We start from the raw sequence: 21,487 nt of genomic DNA, 5'->3' as shown, positions 1-21,487 counted from the left end.
TATAAATAAAGCAGAGGCAGACAAACTCTTCGGAGAACAGTATTTACACATAGGGGTCCTGTAAAAGTTCTGCAATTATTGGCTCAGAACTTTTATTGTGTGTGAGCTTTAATCAAGCATCTCCTGCAAAAATCATTAGCTCCTCTTTTTTGTGATGTTTTGGATGGATTCGGTGTGTCCACAGCCGGTGCCGGTGCGGAAGAATAACTCAAGGTTTTGCTTCCTTGCAGGACTCGTGAAAAATGAAAACGCCCATTCCTCTTGTGATCCTGCTTCATGCCGTTGTGGTCCATTGCCTGAAAGTGGTGTCGAAGAGAGGCTCAGGTAAGTTTTTACCGCAACTCCTGTTTCTACCCTTTGTTCTGATGACAGACAGCCCTGAAAAACAAAATGTATTTTACCATCCTGCAAATTAACATCTACCACTGCGTTCATTAGTGCATTTTTGATTCCCTGGAACCTGCCAAGATTTCAGGGCTTTTTGCTTGAAAAGCACGAACCATGTTTCAGTCAACAGTGAAGGGGATCACATGGCCTTATGGACTTGATGAAAAACAGGGCTGCCCAGTGTTATTTCCACTCGGTTATTCGATTTGGGGTTTTGTGAGTGATGATGGAATTAATTAATTAATTAATTGTCGGTCCCTGCAGATCAACTGGTGGTATCATCTTGTTTTAATCCACTGCAGAAGATTATAAGAACAGTTTAACCTCTTTGTTAGATAACGAGTGATCACATAAACTTCATGAATCTCAGCAGTGATGCACATGCTCAGATGATCAGCGTTGGTCTCCGGGTTGGTCTGTTGAGGCGAGTCAGTGATGTGTTTAAACACTCCCATGCCTGTTCGGCCCCCCAGGTGCAAAGGTTAACCTAGTGAGTGAGTGAATAAATGGAGAAGCTCAGTATGGGAGCGATTTTCTTTCATTTAAGGATGCAGCTGTGGCTTTTGTAAGAATGTAAGTGTTTACGCGGCCCTGGCACTCATACTGCGTCGCTCTCCAGACTCAAAAATAATGACCTTCCACAGAAGGATGCAGCAGATGCAAGCTAGAGGAACAATCCACATTGGCTAACATGAAACATAAAGTAAGTCTTTTGCCAATCTGTTTTTTTTAATGATTTTTTTTTTTTACTACCCAGCGGCTGCTTGCATCTGGGCTTTTACCCATGCTATTAGACACAGGTGCGGGAATGGCCCACGGCTCATCAGAGGGCTTTCTGCTTTTCCAGCAGAAGTCCCTACGGGTTATCTCCGCCGATGCTTCACGAGCCATTGCCTGAGGCAAGGATTTGAAACGTGTCCACTGATAAATGAACACCCCAATCCGAGCCAGGCCTCCGTCCTTTGTTCCTGCTCTTTTAGCTTGTACGGCTTTATTAGAAGCCACGTCGGTTGCAAGTGAGAGCGCCATTGTAAAAGGGATTCTGGGCAATGAAAGCCAGTTTGAAATTGCACTGCTTTCATTTTTATGGAATGGGAAGGAACGTCGGGGGCGGGAAGGTGAGTATCCCGATGCCATAGCAGGTATATTTTCAAAGCAGCAGTTTTTCAGGGTTTAAAGTTCCTCTGTTTATGAGATAAGCCTTTTGTGGCTCATTTGGTCATTTTTTTTTATTGCAGATTGGATAAAATCCATCTGCTTGTCTCATTTCAAAACCCCAAACGTCACCTGCAGTGTGGCTTCCAAGTGATATTCACTTTGTTGGGTCATGCAGCTGTAAAGGTTTTACTTGCAACGTTTGTATTTTCCATATCGGCGCCAAATGAACAATCTTGCTTTTTGTCTCCAGTTTCTTCAGGAGAAATATTTGGATCCAGCCGAAATTGATCGATTGAATCTCTAATAAGACAAACAGCTCCAAACTGAGTAAAGATGAAGTGTTATTCATTACGTTTAAGAGAAACTCACTGTAGACGATCAAACCTGAAAGCGTCAACCCATTAAAGGAAATTAAATGACTTGATTGCCTCCCTCAGGGACAATGAATCCACCGCCTCCCTCCCCTTCCCTTCCACTGGGCACACAAACAAACTCCGGGAGCCCCTGCACCGTGCTGCATGCGCACCGCTCTTTATCTGCAGATGATTAAATTCAAAACACCCGTGTGTGAGTAATGCTTTGTCTGCATTTGTACTCGGGGTGGAACAGTGCAAAAACATACAATGCATATCTGCCACACTAATCCTCGGCGTGCATAAGCAGGAGGATCTATCCATTTGTCCTCTGCCGTGGTTCCTCTTTGTTAGAATGCTGATACGGCCTGAATGGTTGGCCGAACAGAATAATTACGTATATTTCTGCTTAATACAGCACATCAAGTCAGATGCTGGAGAAAAACCCCTCTCTCGGACGCCCTTACATTGTTGTGCGCTATCAGTTGGCGATGCTCAGTCCATGATAATTCCAGGAGTTATTTTGCGTTTGAGCTCCAGTGCCGTTTATTTGACACAAGGCGTCTTGTGTGCTGCATTGCATTGTGGTTTATTGAAGCTATTGTCCGTGTAGAAATTGCTGTTTGTGATCAAATAAATGCAGAAATGATCTCCTTGCTCTTTGTTGACGCTCAAATGGACCTGATTTACTGGAGCTCTCAGAGATTTCCTTCAGTTGAGTGGCACTGCATGTGTCTGTGTGATGCTGCGGTCGCTGTATGGCGATCTGTCTGTGTGAATACGTCACAAAATGCATCTAGAAATGCAAAGATGGCTTGTGAGGAACTTTAATCTTGCATGCTGCTTATAGCAGGGACTATGGCAGAGGTCTAAAGACTGGAGGGCTCCATTCCCGGGTGGGAAATGTGAACGAGTGACACAAATGCTGTCAAACTGACCTTCACACTTAACAGTGATTTGCTTGGTTGTCCATGGCAGCTCCTACATATAGCTTGAAAAGTGACCTTGAAATTGAATAACGTTTAAAGCTAAAAACCTGCGAGAAAAATACCAATTTGGAGGTTTTGATCAAAGATTCTGGATTTTTTTTGGATTCGAGTGATCCACAGACAAAGCCTTGCTTTCTTTGTCTATTTCTATTCCACTTGCTCTCCTCAGTTGATCAAAAAAGAAAAAAAAAAGGTCCTGTTCGCTCAAAATGGGTTGTGGTGCTATTATTGTATTAAACCCACAATCGGCTCCCTTGTTAGCCACTTGTGCCACACTGCACAATAGATGCTTGGAGGAGCCGTGTGAGAAATCCCGAAATACGCCTGTTTGGTTACTTGGCAGGGAGCTGAAGAGAGCAGAATCCTCTTTCTGTGCGCCACACAGCTGCAGTTTTTATCTGATACGAAACAGAAACTCACGAGTTCACGGAAGGTCTCACTTTCGACTCTCTGAATTAATAACTATGCATTTATTCTTCTTCTCACCTCCGAACATGGATTACAATCAGAGTGAGAAGGAGCTTCAGAGGTTACTGAGGATGACTCTTGGCAGCACTGAATACAGAATGGAGAGAAACGAGGGCACACACACACACACATTGCGAAAGCAACCAAACAGAACATTCCCTTAATACTGTAGCAGCACTCGGAAAATATTTCATTACCGTTCATCTGCATTACACCGTGAACTCTGCTGTGTCTTCTTATCTTTGGTATTCAGTTGTACTCCACGCAGAGTCCCGTATTTCCCAGGAATCAGGAGATTCTGTTATCCCCGGGGATTTACCGTGACGCCACACGCTTAGGAGCAGTTTTACAGCGTGTTGACGACACACTTGCTGTTTTGAGGATTGGGCCTGCTGTCTTTTCCGGGCGGGGGGGGTCACAAGGCCGACATTTAAGCTCTCGAACGAAGTGGCTTTCTTTATTTTTTTGGCAAAACTTTCAATAACATTCGGCCAATTTCCTCTGAGCCTGTGCCTGATTTTCACCTGGCTTGCGACGGAAGCCAAAAGATTCTGTTTTATGTCCCAAATCAACAGAGCAGTTAAGCAGTTAGCGCGCTAAAAAAACAATAATAATAATTTTAAAAAAGGGGCTGAGAAGAGTTTTTATTGTTCATGGTTGATTTACTATGAGGAAACCCGGGGACAGCATCACTGTCAGCTGCGGACCGCTTACCCCTGTGGACACAGCGGGGACAATAGCTCCATCCATTCAGAACAATCGTCCTTTTCCAAAAACAAGCAGCTTTTCAGCTTTTTTGCTCCACCAATCGGTCGCCTCAGCATTTAAAGTTTCCTTGCTGCGGCGCATCTCTATTTTATATCCACTGAAATCACCCCTTAACAAAACTGTTAACACATGTCCCGCCCAGTGAACACTGATGACAGTTGTAGATTCCCAATCACATTCCTTGACATTGATTGAGACAAATTCAGCCTCTGTCCTCCCCTCTGCTGTACAGTCATTAGTCCCCATTTCATCGCCAGACATTGATGAGTCCTCAGACAGATGATGCTTACCTTTCCACGGTCTCCCAGTAATTCCAGCAATATATTACCCATAACACTCACTCACAGTGAACGCATCATTCCATTCTTCATGCATATAGAAGACGCTGGTCTCCGGCATGTGTTCCCATGTGGAAATGGGGCGCAGAGTCTCTTCCCTGACTGTAGTTTCTATTAAGGATGGTCCGAGGGCCCCGGCGTGTCACTCTGATGAAGAGGAGCTGTAAATAAAACACGGCACCGCAACAAGACCTTGGTTCCTATTAGAGAGCAGCCGCTCATCATCCGTCTCTCCCCGTGTATTTATCTACTGCCGCCACAGTAGGTCCACAACATATATTTTCCCATCTCTTCGCCGACTTCTTGCCGCTATTGCAGGAAGAAGAATCAAGGACATCCTGACAGTCAGTAAAATTTACAGTCTTCACACCCGTTGCGACGCACAACTCTGGGAGGATGTCAACATTAATACGTCAGTTAAAGGATGGAGTCCTCCCCCCGCATTAACGGGGCAACTCGCAATTTGGCCAATAATAAGGCTCCTCTTAATTGGACAAGACAGCGATTCCTAACAGGGGACGTCGGCGCGTGGCGCAAATTCAATTATGGCGAGCCACTTGACTTTGTAATTGATATTAAAGGACGTTAAATGTGGCAGGAAGCTGTCAGCGAGAAGTTTGAGGGAGGGAAGGGGCACTTTTTTTACACGAGGGAATGATGACGGAGATGATTCCTGCAAGGCCAAACAAACGAATCTGCGCTGATGTTAATGCAGATCAGCTGCGGCGCTCGAGGCCGCCACCGACAACAGCTCCAAATGAAGTTTAAAAATGTTTCCCCGACAAATTCAGCAAACCGTCAGCTGAGATTGAAAACCCGTCGCTGAAATCCCACCTCTCTCCCTCTCTGCCTCCCTCTCCGTCACACACACACACAGGCACACATGCGTGAATACCGGCGGTTCATCTTCCCTCGGTCAATACCACATACCTGCCACAAATGTTGAATGATTGCCTCCACTGCACCGCCCGTTCATTGCGGGAGGAGATTGATCACACACATGATATTAGAAATGAAATGGCTCGCCACATGGAGTCGTTTTTCCCTCCCGCCGCTCCGTGGGAAGAGAGAGAGAGAGAGGGGGAAGCGACTCAACAAGTGCGCCACATATAGGCCTCTTGACAACTGAGGTTACTATGGATATGTGTTCCGGGTTGGGGACACATGCCACGGTCGTCCGTGCGCGATGGATAACAATCAATCACCTGATTTATGAGCGGAATAGTCTCTCCGCGGCCTGCTTCCTGACCTGTAATAATGTTACAACACCGCGGCAATTGAGAAAAATGCCAGGAGAGGGTGTGGAGGGCCGCAGCCGGCTTGTCGCTATAGGTTGAGATGTCGAAAGATCAAGCGCGCTGTCATTGCTCCTGCGCGTGCACCCAAGATGCGTCCGATTGCAGCTGTTGTGATTTGTTTGACACATTTTAAGGCGCTCACAGGAGGTAATGTCAGGCGTGTGAAAGCCTTTGGGATGATTGGATTTGGGTTTACTGAAATCCAGATTTGGCAAGTGGGGTGGATGTGCGGGTGGAGCTAATAGGTTCAGACACCTGTCAATCAAACAGCTATGCCTCCAAGCGTGCTCACTTAGCTATGATATGTATGTAATTTAGTAGTGATAGACATCAAGTCGAATACATTATGGAGACATGCATTTAGTGGCCAATAGAGGGACTGCACACTGATTTGCTTTTTGGTCTAGAGGACAAAATGCTTCAATTTTCTGTGTAAAAAAAGAACTGCAGTTGCAATTAACACTCAGTAGTGCTTAAGTCAGTTCATAATAAACTATATGTTTGCCTGATTGTGCAGTTTATGTTAAGTTACTCTTCAAACGTTGGTGTCAGCCACAGTGATTGCTGCTTCGGCTGTTTTTAAAGCCAGTCTTCTTTTGCTGCCTCGCTCATTGGATGTTATGTTACACACACGTGGCTAATGAAATACATAGAGTAGGTGTTGATGTGTCTCATGCAATCTGACAGAAACACAGTCATTTGAGGCTTTCAAGATGTGGCGATACGAGCAGGGTGGCATTTTCTTGCTTGCATTTTTATTGATTTTGTGGCGGCATAAATCCGGGTGTCGTTCCACGTCCCCTTTGCTGTAAATGCTCTCGACTTGTCGCCATTGAAAAAAAGCTTTCACTGCGACAAAAACCCACAGTTCTGCTCACTTTTTGCCCGTCGCTGTGATATTTGGTGGCATTTTGAGCCACACACTTTTTATTATTGCGTCTTTCACTTTGGCAGCTTACGAAAATGTCTGTTTTCTCTGCCCCTTTTAAAGAATTCTAATTTATTAACTCCCAGTAGAAGTAATTGTTGCTTTAATCAACTAAGAAAGCTTTTTTTTCCGAAAGTAAGACTTATTTGTGTTACTTTTTCAAAGCCATAAAATATAACATTCTCAAACTTTGAGCTGAAAACTGAAGGACTGAGATGTGAAATATATACAAATACTTCGATTTTCTTGCCGTCTCCTTGTGTTGTGCTTCCCTCTATCTGTTCATTGTCCTGGAACCTCGACCGTCTGCAGGCCTTCACCGTTAAATACAGTATCTCCACTTTTAATATTTCTCTCTGAAAGATAATGCGTTCATTTCAGGCTCCCTTAGCAAATTATGCAGCCCACTTTACCAGCTGGGGCATTTGGTACCAATTTGAGAGATTATATGTGTGGATGATAATGAGCTTTAGTCCGAAAGAGGATTTAAACACGGAGAAGGCTGGCCACTGCTTAATTTAAGAAAATCTGGCTCTCAGGTTTGAAGAAGAGGACTTTAGAGGAAACAGAAACTTCACATTGGAAAGACAAATGAAATGTAAATAAGCAACATTTGTAGTCGGGTTTGGGTAATTTAGACATCAACACTAGTCCTGGATTTTAATTCCTTTTGACTGCTTGGCTCTCACAAAGCTGATCAACGGGGAGAAATGAAGCTGGAGTTTGTCGGCGCTATGCAAACGGCCTGGAGGCGGTGATGGGACTGTAACCAAAAATATCACACATTTCAACCTGGGGCTGCGCCGCATGATTAATCCTCGTGGGTACTCCCCCTCATTGCACATCGCTCTTCGCCTGCAACGTCTGTCGAGCAATCTTAGCACAGTTTTCATGCATTTGTTATCACAGCGACGCTGCTCCTCCTGTCTTTGCGTTTCACCTAGCACCTTCCCTCAACCTCCTGCACGTAGAAAAAAGCGATGGTTATTGCTTCCATTGATCGGCGACTCTCTCCTGCAGGCCAGAAGGGATCACAGAGGAGTCAGATGCATGTCACAGAATAATTAAAGCAATACACACATGCCTAATGCCATAATCACCATTAGATTCTAACTGGTTCAAACCGTGAGGCTGTTTAACCGAAAACCTGCTTTAATTCATGTAAGGACACGTTTTTTTTTTTTGCAGCAGCAGCATCTGTGATTTCTGTTTGTGCATCTAATTTGAAAATACCACCTCTCCTAATACGCAGAGTGGAGGCCAGATTCTACGCTTTGCCTTTAAATTACACACCTGTGCAGTTCGAGTGGAGCAGGATGGGGCTAAATGATAGCTCACATCCCTCCTCGATGAAAGAGCGCGCTGGAGAAGTGAGAGCAGGCCCCTCCTCCTGTTAAAAAAAGACGCCCCCCCCCCCTCGTCATTTGTGGAAATCAGACAAACAGGTAATTTGATTTCCACTTGTCCCAGCCTTTGCAATCTCTGAGCCATTCGATCCTTCTTTGTGTTTTTCCTTTCCAGTGTTGAGACTCCTGGAGTACATTGGCTTTCTATTGATTGAGGCGTTAACTTTGTTTTGGGCCAGTGCAACTCGGTTAGCTTTGATTTCTGAGGGGAGATCATCGATTTGCATGGCAACACTGTCTCTTGTCATTTTCCAACTTCATCAGCCTCTATAAGTGGCCTTGCACTTCACCTGCTGGTTTTCAGACTTACAGTAGAGGGATTTTAGAAGCACAACCAACCTAAAGCATAAAAAAAACATACATTTCTCAAGAATCGCTCCTGATATTTGCATGCAGAATTACATTTTAGGTACAAAACTTGAAAGAAAAGAAGCATCTACTGTTATATTTGAATGTATTCTGCAGTGCTTTCCTGTTTTAGCCGTCTGTGTTCAACAGACTGCGTTGTATAACCAACGACTTCTTACTTTACTCAGGGATCACTTCTCTTGATTGATGGCTCGGGACGAAAGATGAGATTTTCATTTGTTTCTTTCGTTTTTTTTCCCCCACGCAACTGTCACTGCTGCACGCACAATAGTTAATATGCAGTGTTTTGTTGCCATAACAACATATATATATATAGGATTGAGGAGGTTCTGTCCATGCACTGGAAGTAAATCAATTGAAAGATTTATACTGCAGACGCTATAGCTTTCTAATGCGATCTTATTCCAAAACTGAGCAGGGACGTCCAGACAACTGTGCATTCCAGTCACGAGGATGTTTTTCAGCAAACCAAGAGTGAGGGAGTGGATTTACCCTTAAAGTGCCTTTATTATGTAATTAAATGGCTCGTGGGATATTTTTCGTCCCAGAAATATCACCTCACCCGAGTGTTGGCACAACAAAAAGGATCCTCAAAGCCAACGTTCATTAAATTCTTTCACTACTTGTCATTAATAAGCTCCCGCGGAGAACTTCAATACTTTTATTCATCCCGTTTGAATCTTTTTTTTTTCCAGGAGCTTGCCACCGAGGGTGAGATATTCCAGCGTTTCCATTGCAATCAGTCTGATTTTTTTTGCTCTTTTTGCTGTTTTCTGCATTGTTTTGTGATTCAAGAAACACAGTATCTAAGCCCAGTTTTAGAGTCGATGAATAGGTCTTTAGAGGGATGCGTTCAATGCCTGAATGGTGCGTATTAAGATGATGCATTCAGGCGCGGATGCAAATTTCAGGCATAAATAGCATCTCATGAACATATGTTGTCAGTCAAAGTGAGGATAAGCGGGAAAACTGTTGGATTTATTGCTCCTGTTTGACCTTGTAAACAAATAATTTGCTTGTTAGGAGCGGACGAGAAAAACTCGGATGGCTGATAATGTCACTGGATGGGAAGTTTGTGGCCTTTTCCAGCCCTCAGTGTCGCCGCGGTGAAAGAAACCGCATGAACTGCGATTTTTAATTAGCCCATTCCGCACAATGAGGCCGCGGCGGCTCGAGAGGTGAAGCTCTGTGAATGCAGGAAGTCTCCCAACAACATAGCATTTGATGAGGCTGTCAGGCTCTGTCGCGTCAGCCAGGCACTCAGCGTGTGGCCTTTTTCAATGCTCCTCTATTGGAAAGTTTGAACACATCCCCTCTCACTGTGTTCAACAGTCTCCCCGTCGCTCAATCACAGCTGAAAACAAAAAAAACACTACTCTCTTGTTCCCTTTGTACATTTCTTTTCCTTTCGTTTTCCCTTTCTTTTTTGGTCAAACTGGGATTGGTCAAAGCACAATCAACCTATTTCTGCAACAAGCAGAGGCACAGCGAATCTTTGCAGGTCTCAAGGGAATCCTGCCAAGTTTGGGGCTTTTTTTTTTTGTAAGGGAAAAAGGATGTAAGCTCGCTCGCTGAGGAGTGCGCCTTTGTTGGTTGCAGGAGACTGACGCACTGCAGGAGTTTTGGAAACAAACCAGGTAGAGTCTATTCTCCAGGCCCTGGTTGCTTTTCTCACCACTGTTCTGAAGATACAAGCAGGTCCCATTCAAATCCCACTGCTTAGCATTTTTATTATAATTAGCAGGGAATTACCTGGTGTTCCCCCCTTAGGAAAGTATGTCATTTCAACCAAAGCTAAAGTGCCTATTGTTTGGGGAGAGAAATTCTAGCTTAATTAAGACGCACCAAATTTGCTTTTAAAAATCCGCTGTTCACGATTCAGCTCAACTAGTCCCTGTAAGCATGCCTTGTAATTTCATTTGGCATAATTTACAGTGGAGCTCCGTCACATAATTCCTGTCATGTTTATTGCTTGCGTTTGATGTGGCGCGTGGTTGAAATATTTAAGACCTCGTATTTATGGTCCTCCAGGGCCCCAAAAATGTCGGAAGATGGCAGCTGATTTCCCTGCAGTGCAATGATCAATAAATTCTACATATCAATTAAGCTCGCTGTCGTCTCCAAGGCCTCCTCCCAGGGATAAGCCACTCTCCGGTCTCTTATTGGCCAACTGCAGCGCGGCGCATGGCTGCACAGCCTCTCCCACGGCCCCTCTGCATCCATGAAACAAACGTGCGTGTACAGGGGTGCTGCATTAAGAGTGCATATTTCTCAGCGAGGCATGAGGGGGCATCATCATCTGTAATTTACAAGAAGTGTCTTTCATTAATTTCCTTTTATATGACATATAATAAATGTGGAAAGTTCTCAGCTGCAGATCAAACAGCCATGAAATGCTTTTACGGCCCTGGTGGCCCTTTAAACGATTAGATTCTATTAACCTGTGAAACATAAATAAAAGACATTTGAGAACATGGAAGATTTCAGTCTCAGGGCTGAAAAGAGGAGTTAAAGAGAGAGGAGACGTGTGGAGAGCCTCTTCAGTCTTCAGGTGCTATAAATGCTGCCTTCATTATGACACTGCGGCATCTGAACAGCGTCAGGGCTCTGTTAGCATCCTCAGCTAACTCAGAGGCACCACAGGTGTTACCGGGCGCCGCATCTCTGCATCCTGCCGGTAGCCAAGCAACGCGCCACGTCCCCTCGCATCGTGCCGCCCTCCAGAGCGGGGGCAGAAATTTCTCCGCGACCTTCTCCGGCGTTGAGTGCGCGATCCCGCCGCAGAGCAATTAAACCGTTTACGCTCCGCTCGGCCTCTCGCCAACCCCACCCCACCCCCCTCATACATCATCCGGCATCAAAAACACTTAAAATAAATTGCTGTCTAAAAATGTACTGTTCAGGCAGCTAATTAAGTTCATGAAGTGTTAGCCTCGGAGCGTGTGTAATGAGGCCCGTAGCTTAACTCTAAGTCTGCTAGCTGCTGTTTGACAAAAGATGTTTTTTTTTGTCCCCCCCCCCCCATTCACACAGACTAATGAGTGGTGGAGATGCTATCGCTTCCCATCAAATCAGAAGATACAGATCAAATGGCTTGATGAAGTCTTAACACCCCTTTTTACGAGGGCGCGGACCTTTCAATTTTCTCCGCACCTTTCAATTACAAGAGATGGTGGTGATTAATTATCGGTAATCATTAAGCCGCTGGATTTGCCGGCGACCTACAGCGTGTTTATCGGTGCAGGTTTAATGACGTCGCAGCTCGGTAGGCGATAACAAAGCGATCCGGTTTATGGTAATGCCATTTTCGTTTTTGACAAGTCACCCCCCCCTCCAGTTCCAGCCCTGAAACACTCAGTTCAGCTCCGAAAAAGAAGTATCCAAATCCCATTCCAGCGCCATTCATTTGCTCGGCATTGAAATTCAAATATGGCCTGATTATAATGTTTAATGTGCATGCCACCCTCAGCGATTTCTTTTTTTTTTAATCGTGTGATATAGGCTTTTGCAGGGCCTCCTTTTGCTGTTCGCAATGCTCTCTAAGGCTCTCTGTCACTTTTTTTGTGCACCAAGTGCCTGGTCTTGAAAAACACAAGGACAGCTAAGGATTATGGTTCTGTATGTGTCTTTCATTGCCTTTAATATGCAAATGGGAGATTAGCTTTGGAAGGAAACTGTTTGGCATGGGAGTTATTTCTACCAGGAGGTGATTCTAACCGTTGACACCTTTTTTTTTTTTTTTCCCCCTTCTCAGGATCAGACTTAACCGTTTCAGCAAGAAAGGGAATATGGATGCACTGAACACACCAAGGAATGCTTCCCTCTTATTAAAGCTCATCCATGTTGCATAAAGACTTAAAATTCCAGCTTCCAGTCCAAATTCCAGCTGCTCCGTGCAGGAAAAATACGGCGTTTCAGCGACATGACTCAGTGTTATTAATTTAAGTCAAAAGGCATGTGTCAGTATTTCATTTGAGCTGCATCGGTATTTTAAAAGACTCCCCATGCATGGCTCAGGCACATCAAACAAAATACGAGAGCTACATCTCTGCAATTCGAAGCAAAAAGCCAAACGCGGCTGGGTAAATGACTTCGGTATTACACTGTCAGAAAACCATGCCATGGGAGGCAATTCCAGCATTTCTTTTGATCTCCAGTGCGGAGGGGAGGAGGAAGGATTAGGGAACATTTGATATCATGGAATTGTGATCCCGGCATTCGAGCTATACAATGCGCACGCGGTGTCAACAGCTATAATTGGGTGATTTGAATGACCTCATTTTGGCGTGCGGGATACCTCTGCAGTTGTTGCTGCGTCAGAGCGTTCGGGAAGCTCCTCGGGGGAGCGAATGATGGGTCCGAGCCCGCATCCAGAGCACCACCTCGAGGTTCTCAGCCTCCTCCAGGCACGTTTGTTCAGCGACCCCAAATCCAGTGGAACGTGTAGAGAGACCCCCCCTGCTCACGCTTTCCCAAACAAAGTCCGTCAAGGCAGCTATTTGCTTATTCTGAAATGAAGTATATTCAATTCAGATCGAAAGCTCACCACACTTATTAAATCAGCACTCAAGCAACATGTACATCTGTTGTTTGGATTTATTGATTCTGTGCAGACACACACTCACACACACACACACACACACACACACGTGGGAGACAGTGAGGCGCAGATTATCCAATCAAACATCCATGCTGACCGTGTACAATTGATCAGAGTACATTTGCTCGGAGGCTGACAACCCTGTGGGTATTAATGGCTTCTCCGACTGGCTCAGAAGGGGGTTAAGGATTATTGACTGTGGGATAAAGGAAATAGAGAAATCTGCAGAATAGAGCCACCAAACAATTGGATTAAACAAACAAATTAGCGCGCCGAACAACGAAGGCGCTCCCTCGGCCTGTGCCGCCGAAGGACGAGCCGTTCGCATCCCAGGTTTGAAAACTCGCTCTGACAAAAATTAGCGGCCTTGAGAAGTTGTCGAAATTTTTTTTTCAACTTAAAAGGAAGACGTGACAATTATCTCTCCTCACACATGTTGTTCCCTCTCCTAATTGGCCAATATGGAGACATTTTTCCCCGCAGAGGTTTTGTGTGTACATCCAGCCTTAATGGCTTAAGCATAAAGAACAATCCTGCCTTTCAGTCTTGCCTAGCTGGGGAAATGGCTGAGTTTATATGTTCCTTGACCTCTTTCAGGCCTGCAGAATGGAGTCAGTGTGTGCCCGAGCAGCCTAATTGGGTTGACAGCGCAGTGTCTTGCCTCTTGCTCACATGCATGACATCCAGCTCTTTGACAGAGGGGCCTGCCTCCGCAGTCCTTTGGCTGTCGAAGGTAGTATCACTTGAGCGGATGTTTAAACAAGCGATCGCGGGCCGCCGCCGACTTCCCCCCGACCACTTTTTGAGTATTTGCATTTTTATTGTTGAGTTGTAAACACAAACAAAACCAATAGCGGATGAAATGTGGCTCAGAGTTAATGAATAGATTTTAATGGACACTCTAGGAATGAGTTTGTTAATTTGCTGTCAGCGCACGTGTGTGTGGTTTTAATGAAGCTGAATGAATTGTGCATCGGGTTGCTGGTGCGTGCAGCGTGATTATGTTGAATATGTTCTCTCAGTCGCGCGGTGCCAGCAGTTTAAAAAAAGGCTGCGTAGGTGGGCTAGTGGGAAGGGAGGAAGGGCAAAGGGAGACAAAGGCAAAGTACGCAAGGCCGGGCTCCTCATGAATTCATTTCCCCTCTCTCCTGTGTCACGGGGACCTCGTCTGAACCCATTAAGGTGGTAACAAGGTGACAGCGAGCGGTCCTGCTACGGGTTCTGGCCTCCGGAGCTGTCTGGCTGCCCGTCTATGTTAATTAAGGGAGAGAATGAAAGTGCGAGGTATGGGGACATTGTTCGACAAAAACGTTAACTAGATGGTCCGGATGAGGACAGAGTTTGGCCATTTCTCTCAAATGAGTTTGCCGCTTTGAGGTGGAGCTCAGTCGCCCCTGATCACACAGGTAGGTGAGGTATACAAGTCTCACCACAGGCGCTCAGCAGAGCATGAATTATAAAGGCCTTGTTAGGCCTGTCATGTTGAATTCTTCAAAGTTAGACAGATCGGATCCCTAAATCCATTTCCTTTCCACATTATTTAAAGAACTGGTCACTGGTGCTCTGAAATAACATCCTCTTTTAACCTCAGCACAGATCTGATAAAAATGTTTAGCTTGTTTGCCAAATGGAAAGCCCCCCCCCCCCTCCTTCCCGCCCCCCCCTCTCCACTGCGGGAAAGGCGGCGTCATCTTTCTGCGAGGCAAATGGCATCGGCTAAGTTCACTGGCAGAGCGTTTTTAGTGCAAAGTAAGTGGGCGATCAGGAGATGTCATCAAATCCAATGCATGCCAGTTGCCACGGAAACAGAAGTGGAGAGGCTTTTCTCAAGGATCCTGTTAAACATTTAGAGTGTGCAGGGATTTTTTTCTCTTTTTTTTCTGAGCATGAGAGAGAAATGAGAGCGTGGAAGAGATGTGCTGTGGATCATTGTCCATCTTTTCATCCGTTTTTTTTTTTTTTTTGCTGCAATTGTGAGTGTAAATGATGACGTGGGTAAATCTGCACCATTTGGTTCTAAGCTAAAGGTTCCGTTTCTATTAACGGTGCAACACAGTTGGAAGTCATGCAATTATACAGCTCACAAACCTCCATTTTCCCTGAAGCCATCATTTTTACATTTGCTAACTCTGCCAATATCTCCTTAACAGTGAGGTGTAGTCGGTGTAAGTTAGTCTTAACAACCTCTTATTTAAGAGAAATTGTTTTTAGATGAAGGAGAAGATTCACTGCACACCTTCTTATTCGGGGTTCTTGTATTTGTGTGTGAGCACAGCTTGCAAGACATCACTGGAATGAGCCGTGCGCCCACCTTGGCCTTTATCTGCACAAGTGACCGAAGCCGTGGAGCACAACAGTGTGTGTCTCCGTGTGGCGCCTCCTGATCGAGGAGCCCTTCCTCCAGCGGTAATCTCCCGGCAGACAGGCCCGAAAATAGGAAAGGGCTCTTTGCGGTAACGACGTGGGCTCAGCAGATAGGGGCTCTGTGTAATTCCTGTTAATTACTGTCCACGAGGCGATAAGACCTGGTTGGAGAGGCTAAGAGAAGAGATAAGGAGGATCAGGGATTCACCTGAAGGATTTTCCACCCCTTGGGCAAAAACAGTCCAGTTGTCCAGAAATAATCTAAAGTTCTAAACAGCCCTGAAGCGGTTGTTGTTTTTTTTCTTCCTTCCTTTTGCTGAACTAATGGAATTGTTTTGACAGAGACATTTGAGAGCAGTGGCAGTCAGTGAACTGGAGGTTTTATCTATTAAGTCATCTCAAAATGCTTTCTGAGCAAACACACTCGCCGCGGTTGCGTTTCCTTTCAGTGTTGCAGCCCCAGCTTGGATTTCCAAAGAGGTGGTAAATAAAATGGTGTGGAAATTCTTAAGAGGGCAGAGCAAGATTACGCACCCAAAAGAACACCTGCACGTCTCCTGCAAACCTGACGCGACAAACATAATATGCGTTTTTGTTAGCATGCATTCATGAATTAACAATCCCAACTCAAGCTTCTGGCTGCATCACATGGTTTTTGCAGCAGATTGAGTTTGCATAAAAATCAGATGTTCAAATGTTCAAAAAACCTGTTGGACTTTTCATCCGTGTTAGCTTAAATCCGCAAATGCAAGTCAAAAGCTCCAGAATAAGCTCGTCAGGGGGCCTTGAGTTTGTGGTGTTTTGCCAGCTGCTGCCGTCTTGAGGTCAGGAGGGAACTGTCAAGCGCAAAGAGAGAACATTTTTGCAGTATTGAGCAAATGAATTTACATTCAATTGTAAGCCACAAAATCCTAGCGTGCCCCCATCCTCGCAAATTCAAAAAAAGCACATCAAAACAGGCGCATGGAAACGCACTTACAGTGCACTTGAGTAAGACCATTGATGCCACAGCAAATATTCACAGCACGACTTGAGGGATTTTCTTTTAAGAATAGTTCAAAGCAATTTGCCAAAAAAAAAAAAAGAAAAAACATGAGCCCTGTGAGACCCAATTCATTTCTTTGCCATATTCCAAGCCTCCATTAGCATGCGCCGGGGACGAATCTCACAAGTTGTCAGTCACCTCTGCTCTGCCATGAAATCGGGCCGAATCCCAGTTGCCGTTTGTCTGGTTTTTCGCCACGGAGATGTTTTGCCGCCTCTGCGGACCTCTGACCTGACAGCAAACGGGACGGTTTGCTAGCGCGGGATTGGGTGACGCTATAGTAGGAAAAATATGAGGCTGATAAGAGAGGACACTGTGTGGTTCTTTGAAGGAATCGGACCCAACGTGGTAAACTGCGATGGCTCTCTGGGGCTTCAGCTACAGGGATATATGAGCTCATATTGGAGAAACGAGGCTAGTTGTCGAAATGCATTACTGTAATAAGACCTGGAAGGGGGAGTGGTGCTGTGTATCTGCGTTTCGACCTTGTTAGTATGAAGTTCTTGAATTACTCTCGAGGGCAGAAGCACCGGTGGTCTGACTTGCAAACTCCTCTCATTCCTCACTTTTTTGGTTTAATTCTCTTCCTTGTTCCAGCTTATTAGCAGCTCAGCAAAGGAATTGTGTCTTCTTCACTCATCATTAGCAGCTGAAGCATAGTTTACCCTTGTAATACACAGAACACCAAGATACTAATTACCTTTCAGTCACCAGCTTGGCTTGGTTTCACCCCCCCCCCACCTCTCACCGAACAGTCGCTGCTGTAAAGAAGCTGTTGCAGCCGGGCGTCTGCACAAATCAGGCGTAATATGACAACCATTCATCAATTTGATGAATGATCATCAAAGGGAGCTACTCCGAATATGCAAATGTCAGCGTAGAAACATCACAGTGCGCCTCTCACTCCGAGAGCACACAAACATAAAGTTTTGTAGAAATAAGTCGTTTTTGATTACACCGAGGGATTTTTTAATTTCTTTTGTAAGTGCGCTGAAACAGCGCCGGAGGGGCGGGCAAATCTGATTGTTCAGCTGAAATAGATGTAAATGCTCATAATTTCCGTCTCCTCCGTCTTAAATGGTGTCTCACTTCATCATATACTGCGATTGAATTAGTCTGCGTTGTGCCTAATGGGCCTTCTGTTGTTCCAGATATTAGATGGCACGGAAAATTAGACATGATCTGCTCGTCTTTTCTCATGTTCAGTGCATCACGTGATGATGTCAAGAACGCTTTGATGAGCCATCGCAGAAAACAGCCTTATTCAGGTGTTAGCTGGTACAGGACACACATTTTTTGTGTACATCTGGCTGGTTTTCATGGCTGTGCGGTGACATGTAAGCTATGAGTGTGCTCCCAGCTTTCCGGCAATGATTTTGGAAAGGTGTGGATTGCTTTTTACCCGTTTGGTGAGGAACAAATTAGCCGATCTGCGCAGAGCGCTCACCTCAAACCCCGTCCGACATCCTTTGCGATGAGCTAGAACGCCGACCGTGAGCCAGGTTTTAACTGCGGACGTCAGCGGCCGACCTCGGTAAAGGTCTCGTGGCTGAATGACAGCAAATCCCTGCAACCAGGCCGCGGAAACTCTTGAGGAAAGCCTTCCCAGTAGAGGTTGTTAGCAGCAGATGAATGCCCAAGGCTTTCGAAGGGGATGTTCAGCCACCAGTGTGGCTGTAATGATGAGGTGTCCACATACTTTTAGCTGCACATGATTGTAAAAAAGATATTACAACACACTTTGTAAAATCATTATCTGTATGCAATGATTGTTTTAGGTTTTTGGAACCAAGGTTGTAAAATCACAAATGAGAACATGGAGAAGATTGCCATTTGCCACCAGGTTACATTTATCTGTTGATTTACTGCAAAAAAAAAAACACTTTACTGCACTTAATCAAGTCTGAAAAAGGGCATGCACCAGACAATTAATGAACAACTGTCTTTCAGCATCTACAGCAGGAGCCAGTCAAAGTGTGATAAGCTTCACCAGGGTCGTGTTCAGATCAGACATGTTTGTAATTATGGCCGCTCCAAACAGTTTTGAATCTGGAACCTTTGCATCGTTCCACAGTTTGCACCAGGCTGTTGGAAAAGCCGCACACGCCACCGAAAAGGTCGAACACGTGTCCACTGTTGGAAAAATGGCTGAACTGAGGACGATTTTCTTTCCTTCAGGCCGTCAGAATGAAGGCGGTGGGCGAGGGAGTGGAGGAGATAAGAGGGGAGAGGGGTGGCGGTGGGTGGGTCAGCGGGGAGGAGAGATTGAAGGATGTGTGCAGAGGGGCTGCTGTGATGTAGAAAAAAAAAAGAAACCCAGAGAGGTGCATTCTGGGAGGAAAAAGGACAGCGAGGACGGACGGTTCAGTAACTTTCTCATCTGATAAAGCCGCTCTTGCTCCACATGACCCAGTTTCCGCAGAGCAGATTGGTAAACGATAAAACTGAAGCTGACACGCACTTGCTGCAGAGCTGAAGTGCCGAAAATGTTCCCGGGTAAACGGGTCGCCAAACTCTCAACTGGAGCGCCGACGCACTGTTTTCTGAGAAATGACATGCTGAAGCGTAGATTTGTGATTGTTTCTGGTCACACAGTATCATGTGACAGTAACATGGGCGCTGTGGTGGAGGTGTAGGTGCTGTGCAGGCGCAGGACTCGTTTTTTTTTTTTTTTTGATGTGATGCTTGGCAAACCTCAACCACAGCTCATTGTGTGTACTGTCTTCTCTCAGACCACTGCATTGGAAAGCCACTCAATCATTTTCCTCTCTGTGGATGTGGAGGCAAGCAGATACGGAGCAGATTTAGCAGGCGGAGAAAGCTAATATTTGTTTGGCAGTAAGTGGCAATTTACCCCGAGTTTACCGAGAGTTTCTGCATGTGTAGCTTTGGATTTGACTTCCTCAGGGGCTGCATTTTATCGTCTATGTATATTTGCGCAAGATACTTTTCGACTGTAAGAACTTTTCCAGGAACCTGGAAAAAAAAGGTGCCTGTGAAGTGGCCCAGGCGCTGTTGTACCTTGCGTGGACCTTGCAGAGCTGAATGAGAGAATATCGTCGCATTTGTTTTACATTTGTTGTCGCAAGCACTTGTTGCTGCGAGTATCAGTATCAGGACCAAGGGTGGAAATGCTTTTTAATCTTACCGCGATGTGACTTTTTCTGACTCGCCTGAAAAGTGCGAGGGGTGATGAGTGAGGGCGTGTTGCTTCGCGGAGGTTTCCGTCTCCCTTTCCACCTCTGCACATCTCTCTTTATCTCGCGCAACAACAAATTAGAAAAAAGGATCCGGACGACGCCGTTGTCGCGCTGTCACATCACGGATAAATACTGTGTCTAACCTTCATGGTTCTTGAGATGCCGCGAAAACAAACGCCCGCTCCCCGAATGCATCTTACCTCCTGTCTGATGCCTAACAGTTTTGATCAATTTGTCAAAATGTCACAGCAAGTATAAGAAGAATGAAAATGCGGTTAATAGCAGCCGTTCAGATTTGCCATTGTTAACATCCACACTGCTTTTTTTTTTTTCTCTCATTCAACAAGGCCCCTTTTAGCACTTCCTGAAGCAGTAGAGGTTGTCTTAACGGCCTCAGTGTCACTTTAACAAGTGTCTGATGCCGCCGTTAAGGGCTGATTATGCAGATGAGGCAGCGAGCAGGGACCTCTGCGCAACCTGTGAGGAAGTGTGAGAGACGGAGGTAATGGCGGCGAGGACTCGTGGGTATTCTAAAACACATCCCTGCTGTTTGCGGTGCTTTAGTCTTCATCACGCTCTCACCTCCTGCTTTTCCGCTCTCACGTCACGAACCTCCTGCAGCGCGGGACGCGGCGTCGCCTCCACCCAACGCCGTTCAAACTCCCTCTGAGCGGACAGCCCCGATGACCCGCGGCCTGCGGCCTCCTCAAGCCATGCAAATGAGCACGGGGCAATAAAATAATGCGGAGGAAGACAGGGGAGGAGTGCTGCGCACTCTGTGGCTCTCTTGCCCCAGAGTGCTCGGTGAATTATTTATGAAAGTGCTGACAGAAGAGGAGCAGGTTCAACAAGGCGCGTTTCTCTGGGGGGCAACAACAGCCGACAGTCAGGTGGGGCTCGGTTTGTCTTGCGGCCTCTGGATTTTAATGATGGTCCAGTGGTCTCGTTATGCGAATCTACAGTGGAGCTTTTCTCCTGTGTCAGCTGAAAAGAGTGGTTGCGTGCGAATCTGTAATCTCTGCTATGGCTCTGCACCCCTATTTTTTTTTGCTTCTACTCTCACCCCCTCGCTTTCCACTCTTAGTTTTGCCTCTCAGAGTCTCCATTCCTCTCTCCCCCTCGCCTCCCACACTTTCTCAGCTTGTTTGCACACATCCTGCATCCTCCCCTCCCCTCGCCTGCTCCCCCGCTTCTCTCTCACACGTCCCCACCCGCCTCGTGCACGCTCCGAACACTGCCGCCGCCGATGATTGACAGTGCATTAAAGATCATATAAATCAGTCCTCTTAACCTGCATTAGCTAATTAGAAGTCTCTCTTGTTGTGTTCTTGCAGTCAGGCAGAGAAAAAGAGGCAGCTTAGCCATGAAATCCAAGAAAGAAAGCCTGGTGCTATTTGTGAAAATGCATGCAAACAAACAATATAATAACACGATATATCTTATATCAGAAAATTATGCCTAGATACATTAAAACGCCACTTGACAAATTGAATCATGTCTTTATTCAGGTGGGGTTTTAATGCCTGTCGGGCGCTGGGTCTCTTGTGTGATTGGAGAGTCGTGGGAGTGCTCAGTGGCAGGTTCAGCGGCGCAGTGGCACTTTTGGGTGCGAGAGATTAGCCTGTGAACCTTAAGGAGCTGCCCACAGGACTGCACCAGCAGGCAATGGATATGGCTGCCGCCGATAAGACATGAAAACACTTCAATGAAACTTTCATTCCTTTCGAAACAGCTCGTTTTAACTACTCCAAACATCAGCTGTCTGAAAAAGTTGAATAAGGTCAACAGCAGGATCCAGAAACTTTTGAAGCCTAGA

The 21,487-nt window shown here is 45.7% G+C and overlaps 1 protein-coding gene across 1 annotated transcript in view; it reads left to right on the top strand.

The window, feature by feature from the left end:
* The first annotated feature begins 242 nt into the window (after window positions 1-242).
* LOC121627413 (interleukin-1 receptor accessory protein-like 1) overlaps window positions 243-21,487 on the top strand; it is a 198,480-nt gene continuing 177,235 nt past the window's right edge. The window contains exon 1 of the mRNA XM_041966310.1: window positions 243-324. Within this exon, the coding sequence (XP_041822244.1) occupies window positions 243-324 (82 nt within the window). The remainder of the gene's footprint in view (window positions 325-21,487) is intronic.

This window comes from Chelmon rostratus, chromosome 24 (genome assembly GCF_017976325.1).
Source record: "Chelmon rostratus isolate fCheRos1 chromosome 24, fCheRos1.pri, whole genome shotgun sequence".
Lineage (NCBI taxonomy): Eukaryota > Metazoa > Chordata > Actinopteri > Chaetodontiformes > Chaetodontidae > Chelmon > Chelmon rostratus.
Note: the sequence above shows the minus strand (reverse complement) of the source record. Positions and strands in the feature narration are given on the sequence as shown.